The 12,944-nt window shown below is 42.9% G+C and overlaps 1 protein-coding gene across 7 annotated transcripts in view; it reads right to left on the bottom strand.

Moving 5' to 3' along the window:
* The window catches only part of C5H12orf50 (chromosome 5 C12orf50 homolog), a 58,584-nt gene that overhangs the window by 12,086 nt on the left and 33,554 nt on the right, over positions 1 to 12,944 (bottom strand). For all 7 annotated transcript variants that reach the window (XM_075600475.1, XM_075600477.1, XM_075600476.1 and 4 more), the window contains one exon: positions 5,557 to 5,664. In XM_075600475.1, the coding sequence (XP_075456590.1) occupies positions 5,557 to 5,664 (108 nt within the window). The remainder of the gene's footprint in view (positions 1 to 5,556; positions 5,665 to 12,944) is intronic.

Raw genomic sequence — 12,944 nt, 5'->3', positions numbered from 1 at the left:
GGTATCACTTTGATAGATCAAAGGTAGACTGTGTATCTCATAGATGAAAAGGTAGCACTTTGTTGGTATAAAGAGCAGAAAGCTACAGAAATGTTGTTATACTATTCCCTTATTTTAAAGAAGAACTTTAAATACTAAGTCCAACAGGGGTATAAATCAGGCTGTCTGAATATAGCTTAATACAGGCTGGTGATTCTGATTGCCCCTTAATAGATCTGCTTACAAACTGTTAGCTTCTATAGTGTACTGTAGGCATAGAAACAACTACAGACTCTGAATAGAGATATGAACAATACTATTATATTGTAATGAAGAAATCTTCACGTACGTATTGCAAGATGTATGAGGGTATGAATTGAAATGCCTGTCCATATAGTACATGGCACAAGATTCTGATTCCCCCTTTTGCCTTAGGCTGCTATTTCATCTTCCTTTGTTTTTCCTTGTAGTAGATAGCAGTATAATAGTGCAACCGGTCAGAGCAGGAGAAAAAATTCAAAGCTGTGCAGCAGGATTTTCTCGTGCCTGAGCGCTCTGTGTAAATCACTCCTGCTGCTCCTAACCCTCATGCAAAAAATGCCCATTGGGTTTATTTAGGAGTACACCTGTAGTATAGGTTTGCCATAATTATAGCAGAGCTATTTTTATGAGGAAACAGAGGAGCTAAGTTCTGGCACATTTTTTTAAAGGATATTAACTAAAAACTCCATTTAGCGATTATGATTTTATTAAGAATGGGGCTGGAATAGGAACTGTGTAGGAATTCTACGACATCTTTATTTATAAAACATTTTTACCTTTGAAGTTATTCTTGACTGCATGTACTGTACCTGAAAGGTTGTTTTTAGAAACTGTATGACACTATGTATAAACAGCAAGCAACAGAAAGCTAGCTTCGGATGGGGGCACATTGTACCCAATGTGCAATTTGAGACACAAATGTTTCTTGCTGAGAACTACTCCACAGATTGTTTAAAATACAACCCTAGCATTTGTCTTTCTTAAACGACTTCTCAGTTTGGTACAGACTAATTCATACGCTAAAGAAAGAGCTACCACAGTGAATTATTCCTCAGAAAGAACTATTGTGGTACAGTAGCTGACAATTAAGAAAATTTAAAAATCCAACATTTTATTTGGAAATCAAGTGCAACAATAATTTTTTATTTTTTGGCCAGTTAATTTTAATGATTATATTTCACTTAAATGTTTCAGAAGCTATACACCAGTGTTTTTCAATAGGGGTTCCTGGGGCATCCCTAACGGGTTCCCTGCAATTTTTAAAATTGTATCAAATACAGAAGAATTTACAATGCATCTGATCTCAGACACATTATTAAGAGAGGGTTGGGGTTCCTTACAATGCATCTGATCTCAGACGCGCTATTGCTATTCGAGAGGGTTGCGGTTCCTTACAATGCATCTGATACAATGCATCTGATCTCAGCCATGCTATTAGAGAGGGTTGGGGTTCCTTACAATGCATCTGATCTCAAACGCGGTATTAGAGAGGGCTGGGGTTCTGTAGAATTTACACATTATAATTATAGGGTTACTTAATGCAGCATTACATATTTTTTAAAAATAGGTTTGAAGCAAGGGGTCTCCAGGCTGAACTGCGTAAATTTCAGCTCCGGTGACCTCCTGTTTCCCGAGATACTAACCTCCGTAGGTGCTACCGGTATCTCTGCTCAGTTTAAATGTCCCGCGTCACATGAGCCAATAGGAAGCTGCAAGGGATGACTTTGCGGCTTCCTATTGGCCCGTGGGACATTTAAGCTGCCATTATGTTAGCCCCAACTAGCCCAGCCTGAGCTGCTACCAGCACCCCCTTGGATATGGATAAGACAACAGAGAGTTGTCATAAATGGAACTTTTTCAGGTTGGGCCAAAGTTGTAAGTGGAGTACCTATGGGATCGGTACTGGGACCCATGCTTTTTAACTTGTTTATTAATGACCTTGAGATTGGCATAGAAAGCAAAGTCTCCATCTTTGCTGGTGACACAAAATTGTGTAAGGTAGTAGAATCAGAGCAGGATGTAATTTCTCTCCAGAAGGACTTGGAGAGACTGGAAACTTGGGCAGGTAAATGGCAGATGAGGTTTAATACAAATAAATGTAAGGTTATGCATTTGGGAAGCAAGAATAAACAGGCGACTTACAAATTAAATGGGGATAAATTGGGGGAATCCTTGATGGAGAAGGATTTAGGAGTGTTTGTAGACAGCAGACTTAGCAATAGTTCCCAATGTCATGCAAAGGCAAACAAGATCTTATCTTGCATTAAATGGGCAATGGATGGAAGGGAAGTAAACATAATTATGCCCCTTTATAATGCATTAGTAAGACCACACCTTGAATATGGAGTACAATTTTTGGGCACCACTCCTTAGAAAAGACATTCTGGAACTAGAGAGAGTAAAGAAAGGAGCCACCAATTTAATAAAAGGGATGGACAATAAACATATGAGGAGAGGGTAACTAAATTAGATGTATTTACATTAGAAAAGAGGCGTCTAAGAGGGGATATGATTATTATATACAAATATATTTGGGGACAGTACAAGGAGCTTTCAAAATAACTATTAATCACAAGGGCAGTACAAAGGACTTGAGGGCATCCCTTAAGGTTGGAGGAAATGAGATTTCACCAGCAACAAAGGAAAGGGTTCTTTACAGTAAGGGCAGTTAAAATGTGGAATTCATTACCCATGGAGACTATGATGGCAGATACAATAGATGTGCTCAAAAAAATGTTGGACATCCTTTTACAAAAGGGAAGGTATAGAGGGATATACCAAATAAGTAAACATGGGAAGGATGTTGATCCAGGGAGTAATCTGATTGCCAATTCTTGAAGTCGGGACGGAATTTATTTTTCCCTTTATGAGATATCATTGGCTGATATGTCACTGGGGTTTTTGTTTGCCTTCCTCTGGGTCAATATACTGTACTGTAAGTATGGATATAGAATAAAGTATCCGTCGTCTAAATGTGTCATAGGTTGAACTTGATCGACACATGTCTTGTTTCAACCTCATCTACTATGTACCTATGTATATATATATATATATATTGTTTTTTAAAGTGTCACCAGGACTGCTGCTTAAACCAAAACACTGCTACTGTATGCACTGTTCTCTGCAAGAAGTATCAAGGATTCCAAGTCTGCAACATTAGGAGTGCTTGAGCCCAAAATGAACTAAAACATTTGGAAAGGACTACAGTAAAAGAAACAATGTCATTAGGGCTGTTATTACTACTTACAGGCAAAGTTGGGGTAAGGCCTATATTTTCTTTTATGCTGTCATTATCATTATCACAATGTTAATGGTGCAGTAACTTCCTTTCAATGCATTCTTAACTGTGTGTTACACTGCTTCTAACTGTGGGCTAAAGTCATTAAAAGACGATATATAGTGGTATAAAGTTTGGCGTTAGTAAAAAAAAAAAGGATTGTGGTGACATTTTTTAGAATTACCGCTGTATGCACTGAACATTAATGATTTGCATGTGCACACAAAATTGCGTTAACTCTGTGTTGTATTTTATTGTATTGTATGTCTTTATTTATATAGCGCCATTAATGTACATAGCGCTTCACAGTAGTAATACATGTGGTAATCGAATAAATAACAGATAATATAAATAACAGATCATGGGAATAAGTGCTTTAGACAAACATAACATTAAGGAAGAGGAGTCCCTGCCCCGAGGAGCTTACAATCTAATTGGTAGGTAGGGAGAACGTACAGAGACAGGAGGAGGGAGTTCTGGTAAGTGCGTCTGCAGGGGGCCAAGCTTTATGTATCATGTCTTCAGAATGTTCACAGTGCTATTCGTATGCTTCTTTAAGCAAGTGTGTTAAGCAGCGCTAGCAATACAAATAAGCAATAACGCAAAGAAATAAGAGTTAATCAGATAGGATATATAACCCTTTTCAATCATAAGGTTATCTAATAGGATTTTGTACAAAACCCTATGGCAGAAAAGGATTTAAGCCCTTTGATGCCTGAGGCTATCAATGCAGTGCAAAGAAATGACTTCAGCACAATACAACACATCAATCACCCTACAACTAAAACACAAACATCATAACATCTAATGTGCATATATTAAGCCTTTAGTAGCACAAGTGGCAATATTAAAGGGCAATTTCCTCTGGTCCCATTTGTTGTAATAAATGCAGCCGTTCCTCTAAAAAAGTCTCACTTTCTGATCTTACAATAAATATGTTTTAAACCGTTTTCTTACCATGAATAAAATACTAGTTTCAAACACTTCTTTCTCAATACTACTTTAAGCATTGATATTCCTCTACATTACTACCTTCTCTTTATTACTAATATCCACTTTTAATACGATATAATCCAAAAGAATAAAAAACCCTTCTTCAGTATAACATTCAAATTCAATTTATCATATTAAAAATAAAATTGCCATCTCTTCCTGAAACACACGGTTCAAGTAGAAACCTTGGTTTTAAAACATGTAGATGTTTTAGAGTTGTGAGACTAATTAATGAACCATTACTACATATCTTTATAAATGTAGGTCAAGAATGTCCAGGTCTCTGCATCAGATGTATTTCTGTTTGTGCAATATTTCCCCATCCCTGCTTCAATTTTTACCTTATGGAGCACATTAAATGAAAGGGTTATGAGCAAAATGTCGAAAATGATGGCCTGCCATAAAGGTAATGAGAACAACACACAAGCAAAAGAGAAATCTAAAAAAAAACAAGTATACACATTTCTTTAAAATGACAAATTATAATAATAATTAATTTGATACTATTTCATTTATGCCTATATATGCTTTCTTTGAACACTGGGATAGGCACATAAAATTCAAGAGTAGAAGTAAAGGGCCCTTGTTCAGACTGGGTACATTTTGTAATCAGCAGAAAGAATAGAAGACACAGCATGTAATTAGAAGCAGGACTTTAACAACCGAGTGACTGATTATTGTGACATACTCTATCTAGTATTCAGATACAGCTGTGCAAAATTATTTTTAGAAGACCTCATTACAATTTCCCTATAGAACCATACACATTTCAATATATATGTGTTTAATCTGAACAATCTCATTACTAAAATAGCAATACCTTAAAGGAGCCTCCCCAAAAAATGTTGTCACCTAGGTGGGAAGGATGGGGTCTCTGGAGCTGAACTGCACTGATTTCCCCTCTGGGGACCCCCTGCTCCCCGAGATACTTACCCCCGTAGATGATACCGGTACCAGCTCCACAGGTTTAAATGTCTTGGTCACACAGGATAAAAAGGAAGCCTTAAGGGATGACGTTATGGCTTCCTATTTGCCCGCGTGATGCAGGAGCTTTAAATCTGCAATTTCAATAGCCACACATAGCCCAGCTGGAGGTGCTACCGGCACCCCCTATGGAGGTAAGTATATCGGGAAGTAGGGCAGTTCAGTTTAGAGACCCCCTGCTTCAATCCTATAACTATAAAAAAAAAAAAGAGGAAAGTAGGATTGCTGCTTTAAGTAGTAATTAGATTTAATTGAACCTCTTCCTTCTTAATGTTAAGTACCTTTTCTTCCAACGTGCTGGGTGTAACTGTTTTGCTCTTCATAATTCCATTGCTTCTTCTTCACTCTCTTAAAATGTTGCTTCTTTGAATGTTCAACATCACTCATTGCTGCAAAGAAAAATGTGGTTGTTCATTACAGGTAATTGAGATAATAAAGAAAAAGTATTCCTGGCGCTACTGTAAAGTAATTACAAACAAATGTGTGTGTGTATATATATATATATATATATATATATATATATATATATATATATATATATATACATACATACACACACACACACACACACACACACACACACACACACACACACACACACACACACGTCAATATAATTATTAATACCAGTGTAAATATAATAAAATTATATAATTAAATATCTTCAAGAAATACCAAAGCAGCGCATTCTTCTTTGGACTTCAAATGTAGATAAGTTGATAATTCAAAACACACATACTTCTCTCAGTTTTTAAACTGAGAAATAGAAAACGTAACATTTAACTAATAAATCATAACCAATAAAAAAGCAATTCAATAGTATAATTTACATTAGTGTTATGCTTTGCTTGTTCTACCTTGCATACAAAGAACAATATTTATTTTTAAATTAAGATACATGTATCTACCATGATTCAAACAATAAAAAAATAAATTATGCAAACAGTGCTGGCGCAGAAATATTTGAAAAACAATTATATAGCATCAATGTCTTTTTTTTTTTTTTTTTAAGTCCTGTGCTGTTTGCAAACAAAGTTAAAACATAGGAGGACTAATATGGAAACAAAAAAAAAAAAGTTGTTAAAATTTTTTTTGATCTGCTGGATACGCAAAATATTTGGCATATTTCAAGTACCAATGTAATTGATTTTACAAGAAGAACCATATACATTTCAATATATATATATTTTATATTGAAAGGTCAACCTTTATACAATGGTTCCTAATTGGTAAATATTTAGTTGACCCATATGTTTCAAGGAACAATTGTAAATGGTGATTCCAACTGCTCGGCATTAAAAGATTATAGAATTACCTTGAATTCTGACTGTCAGGAATCGGCGTTCTCCTCGCTTCCCACACAAAGCACTCCCTCTCCGCAGGGAGCCTTTGCACACACAAAACAAGCCTGCTTTACCGTCCTCCACGGCTCCTCGCCCCTGCCGCCGTCGCGGGATCACTCCCCTCGGCGATTCCTCTACTCAGCGCCGGGCGCGCCCACACCCTCCTACACGCACGCCTATACGCACGCCAGCCTCAGACGTTATGTGCATGCAGTCTCAGCTTACAGAGCACACGCCTAACAGAGCACTTTTAACCTCTGCTTCTGCAGTGAGGTGTCGCCCCCAAGCATTACACAGTTCAATGCAAAGCAATGATTACACTCAGCTGGGCTGTAACACCTCTCTCCTATCAGGGAGGACTCCTTGCAGTCCTCCAGGCCTGCCCCCTTTTCCCATTGGCCTGCCCAGCTTTATTATGCCTGTGCTTCCCATCACTCGTCGCTCGACATAGTTCTCTATGGAAGCATTTGACTATTCTCTCAGTGACTCCTCAGGTATCGACGCGGATTGGACGACTACCCCCTCTGGCTCTCGACTTTGGCTCTACTTGGACTCCGTGACTTCTGGCATCCCTGACCTTGGCAACGGCAATAACTACTCCTTCTCTACTACCGGTTCCGGCAAGTATTGTCTTCACTACTATACCTGGCCTGGCAACAATAACACCACACTCCGGACACGCTCCCTTTGCTGCGGGTGCGTGTATCCCTACGTCCCACCTCAGCACAGGGGACGGGTCTGGTCTGCGGGCAGCACCGGCGTAACATTATGTCGAGCCCACAAGATGCAGACCAGACCGAACTACAGCAGTTTCTCTCTAATCTGCTTCAGCATAACCAGGCCATGGCGGATCAAATTGTGGCACTTACACGCCAGGTCGCAGTACTCTCAGACAGGGTACCGACCGCGACCCCGCCAGATGTAAGCCCCCACTCCGCAAGCGCAGTTAGCAGCTCAGATATAAGGATTCTTCCTCCCAAGCCTTATGCAGGTGAACCGCAAGATTGTAGGGGTTTCCTAAACCAGTGTGAGGTGCAGTTTGAAATGGCCCCCCATCTCTACAATACTGATCGCAAGAAAGTAGCCGACATTTATATCCTCCTCACTGGCAGCGCCCTGGCTTGGGCTTCCCCGGTTTGGGAGCGACGTTCTGACCTTACCCAAGATTACCCAGCATTTAAAGCCGAGTTTCAACGGGTATTCGATTCCCCCGCTCGTCGGGAGATGGCAACTGTTTCTCTCCTCCAGATCACGCAGGGACGGCGAACGGTGACACAGTATGCTGTGGAATTCCGGACTCTAGCAGCCGAGACTAACTGGGGACAAGAGGCTCTCGTCTCCGTATTCTGGCAAGGCCTGGCAGATCCCATCAAGGACGAACTCTCTCGCCAATCCAGGCCGGATCAACTGGAGGTCCTGATTGATTTGGCCGACCGAGTGGATCAACGCATCCAGGTACGCCGCTCAGAGCGTCAGCGCGCTCGCTTTCATAACTTTCAAGTTCCGTTCTCCAGTACTCTCAGCAGCACTCCTGCTCCCTCAAGTGCTACCACACCTCTTCGTCCTGCACTGGAGTTGCCAGAGCCAATGCAATTGGGGGTACAACGCATCCACACACCGATACGGCAGTTCCGCCACGCCGGGGGATTGTGTTTCTACTGCGGATCCATGGAGCATCTGGTTCGGGAGTGTCCATTGTGTCCGGGAAACGGGAACACCCAGTGTACAAGGGGGCTCTCTCTGGGTGTAATGTCTCCACGTCCCCTTCTTAAAGGTGAACTCCCTAAGAAACTTACATTTCCAGTCTCCCTTTCAGGCGATAAGTTCAAGACTTCTACCGCCGCTTTCATTGACTCAGGAGCTGGAGGAAACTTCGTGGATCTAGAATTCGCCAGGGTTAACCGAATACCACTAGTAAGGAAGAAGGTTCCCATCGCACTCGTCGGTATCGATGGACGTCCTCTTACCCCGGCCCACATCTCCTTAGAGACGGCTCCCTTGCTTCTGTCTTCACATCTACACAAGGAGACCTTAGTTCTCGATGCCATTCATGCTCCTGGGATACCCATCACCCTTGGTCTTCCTTGGCTACAGCTTAACAATCCTCTCATTGACTGGACTTCCTCCGCTCCCATTTCCTGGAGGCCGAGGTCAGGCGAGACTCGTCAACTGCTGGCCAATACCTCTGTTCCCGAAGTTATTCTACCTTCCGTTTACCATCAATTCCGGGACGTTTTCAATAAGGTACAGTCAGACCTCTTGCCGCCACACAGGACTTACGATTGTCCAATCGATCTATTTCCTGGTTACTCCCTACCCAAGTCCAAGACCTACCCCTTGTCGTTACCAGAATCTCACGCTATGGATGAATATATCCAGGAGAATCTCAAGAAAGGCTTTATTCGTCACTCCAATTCCCCAGCAGGGGCTGGGTTTTTCTTCGTCAAGAAAAAGGATGGGTCGTTGAGGCCTTGCATCGACTACAGGGGTTTAAACCACATCATTATTAAAAATCGTTACCCCCTTCCCCTTATTACCGAACTGTTCGATAAATTACAGGGGGCCAAGATTTTTTCCAAGTTGGATCTATGTGGTTCCTATAACCTGGTGCGCATCAGGAAGGGGGATGAATGGAAGATGGCCTTCAACACGCGTAGTGGACACTACGAATATCTGGTAATGCCTTTCGGCTTATGTAATGCTCCCGCTGTCTTCCAGGATTTCATCAACGACGTCTTTCGTAAGGTACTCAATATTTTTGTTATTGTATACTTGGATGATATCCTGATTTTTTCCAAAGATCTCCAGGACCATATACGCCACACCTCCTACGTCCTTTCCCGTCTCTGTGAACACCATTTGTACGCCAAACTGGAGAAGTGCACCTTTCATACGACCTCTACTCCGTTCCTGGGATATATCATTTCCGATGAGGGGTTTATGATGGACTCTGGTAAACTTCAAGCGGTCACTGAATGGCCAAGACCCAATTATCTCAAAGCCATACAACATTTTTTAGGCTTCGCTAATTATTATCGTAAGTTTATACAGAGTTTTTCCACCATTGTGGCACCCCTTACTGCGCTCACCAAAAAAGGAGCTGATCCTTCTGCTTGGTCATCCGAGGCCATTTCCGCCTTCGAGACACTCAAGAAAGCCTTTATATCCGCACCTATTCTCCGTCATTGAACTTCCCTTCGTTCTGGAGGTCGACCCTTCTGATTGCGGCGCTGGTGCCGTTCTGTCTCAGAGACCCACGTCCCAAGATAAGTTACATCCCTGTGCATATTTTTCCAAGAAATTCTCGTCTGCCGAGAAGAACTATGACGTGGGTAACAGGGAACTTCTGGCCGTGAAGATGGCTCTTCAAGAGTGGAGACACCTGCTGGAGGGGTCGAAAGAGCCGTTTACTATTCTCACGGACAACAAGAACCTTCTTTACATAGAGAACGCTCGACGCCTTGGTCCACGACAGGCTCGTTGGGCTCTTTTTTTTCCTCGATTCGATTTTCACCTATCCTATATCCCCGGGACCAAGAACGACGTAAAGGCAGACGCACTCTCCCGAATACATTCTTCTGAAGAGAGGCCAGAGGAATCGTTGGAGACTATCCTTCCACATGAGAGGATTCTTGCCACGTCTACTTTCAAGAATCTTGACAAGAATTTGCACTCCCAGAGATGAATTCCCAAGGACTTGGTCGTTCCCGACAACAAACTCTTTGTACCATCCAAATTTGTTCCAGAGGTCCTGTCTTGGGGTCACTCCTCTAAATCTGCAGGTCATCCAGGTTTTAAGAAGACTACTGATCTCATTCGTCGTAATTTCTGGTGGCCAAGGATGTCTCAAGATATTCTGGAGTTTACCCGCGCATGTCCCACGTGCGCTCAAAGCAAGACTCTCCGTCAAAAGCCTCAGGGTTTTCTGTTACCCCTTCCAGTTCCTGACCGCCCCTGGTCCCACATTTCTATGGACTTCATCGTGGAGTTGCCCAGGTCCAGAGGAATGAACCCTATCTTGGTGGTTGTGGACAGGTTCTCGAAGATGTCCCATTTCATTCCACTTAAAGGATTACCCACCTCCCCCGCCCTTGCTGATATCTTTACGGAGCAGATTTTCCGGATTCATGGGATTCCTTCGTCCATTGTTTCTGACAGAGGTTCTCAGTTCGTATCCAAATTTTGGAGAGCTTTCACGAAGAGATTGGGCATCTCTTCTTCATTCTCTTCCGCCTATCATCCTCAGTCCAATGGACAAACGGAGAGAATCAATCAATCCCTGGAGAAGTACCTGAGATGTTTTAAATCTGATTTCCAGGATGATTGGGCTCAACTCCTCTCTTGGGCAGAATATGCCGTCAATTCTGCAAAAAACGAGTCTACCCGGGAGTCTCCCTTCTTTATAAATGATGGGTTCCACCCTCCCTGTCTTCCCATCCCCAACATTCCTTCTGGAGTACCAGCCGTAGATGAATGCATTTCTTCCCTCCAAACCACATGGTCCAGGATTCAATCTACCCTTCTCAACTCCTCCCGCAGATCGAAACTACAGGCCGATCGTCATCGTCGTTCGGCACCCAGTTACAAACCAGGGGATTTGGTATGGCTCTCCTCTAGGAATATCCACCTCAAGGTACCATCTCCTAAACTGGCACCTAAGTTCCTGGGTCCCTTCCCTATTTGTGAACAAATCAATCCTGTGGCATTCCGGCTCCAACTACCACCCAGTATGAAGATTCCCAATGTCTTCCATGTGTCCCTCTTAAAACCATTTATCTCCAGTCAATTCTTTCCGGATCAGACTCGTATACCGGATCCCATTACTGTACAAAATAACGAGGAATACGAAGTTCACTCTTTTTTGGATTCTCGCCTATCCAGGGGTCAGCTTCAGTTCTTGGTGCAGTGGAAGGGCTTTGGCCCTGAAGAGAGATCCTGGGTACCTTCAAAGGACATTCATGCCCCGGCCCTTCTTAAGTCCTTCAGGAGAAAGTTTCCAGAGAAACTGTTCTTGGACCGTCCTGAGGCCGTTCCTGAATAGAGGGGTACTGTCAGGAATCGGCGTTCTCCTCGCTTCCCACACAAAGCACTCCCTCTCCGCAGGGAGCCCCTGCACACACAAAGATACTCCTGACGAAGCAGTGTGCAAAACGCGTAGAGTTAGAGTTTTTGGAGAGAATTTGCGCACTGGAGGACTGGCAATCTACTGCTGACATCAGACCCATTTCGGCTTCCCGCCCTCACCCGTGACGCGAAACCGGAAGTGACGCGACGGCAGAGACTGATGCGGAACTACACTGTGAGGTGCAATTGAAGCACCGGGCAGCAGCTTCACACTTCACCAACCTTCTATCGGCGGTTCTCTCCACCACCCATCTTATTTATGGAAAATGTGAGTTTCCTTAACATCTGTGACTAATACATATTTATAGTTCATACAGTATGCACTATTTGTGGTTTCTTTTACTTGCATATCATCCACTCCACTGAGAGGTATCCTGACCCCAGCTACACAAAGGGCTCCAGTCAGAGAGAGATGGATCTCTGACATGCAGTAACATAATACGATTTTTGTGAGTTCATTTCCTATATTGATTATCTTTTTAGCAGTGATCTACCATCTGCACTATATATATATTTTTATTTTTTGCATATCACGAGTTTATACTGCGCTCCTCCTCAACCCCAAGAAAAGAAAATTCTACATCCTGGGACTTGGAACTGTCCCACCAGAGGAAGTTGAGCTGCTCTTGTACACTATATTTTATTAATCACTTTGTGGTGTAAGGTTTATTCTGTGTACTTAAGGTGTGTCACTAATTACACTAATTTAACACTATTTGGGAAGCGCCCAGTCCATCCACTTTCCCCACTCCCCCACCCACTGTCACACACAAAACAAGCCTGCTTTACCGTCCTCGACGGCTCCTCGCCCCTGCCGCCGTCGCGGGATCACTCCCCTCGGCGATTCCTCTGCTCAGCGCCGGGCGCGCCCACGCCCTCCTACACGCACACCAGCCTCAGACGTTATGTGCATGCAGTCTCAGCTTACAGAGCACACGCCTAACAGAGCACTTTTAACCTCTGCTTCTGCAGTGAGGCGTCGCCCCCAAGCATCACACAGTTCAATGCAAAGCAATGATTACACTCAGCTGGGCTGTAACACCTCTCTCCTATCAGGGAGGACTCCTTGCAGTCCTCCAGGCCTGCCCCCTTTTCCCATTGGCCTGCCCAGCTTTATTATGCCTGTGCTTCCCATCACTCGTCGCTCGACATAGTTCTGTATGGAAGCATTTGACTATTCTCTCAGTGACTCCTCAGGTATT

This window comes from Ascaphus truei, chromosome 5, assembly GCF_040206685.1.
Source record: "Ascaphus truei isolate aAscTru1 chromosome 5, aAscTru1.hap1, whole genome shotgun sequence".
Taxonomy (NCBI): Eukaryota; Metazoa; Chordata; class Amphibia; order Anura; family Ascaphidae; genus Ascaphus; species Ascaphus truei.
Note: the sequence above shows the minus strand (reverse complement) of the source record. Positions and strands in the feature narration are given on the sequence as shown.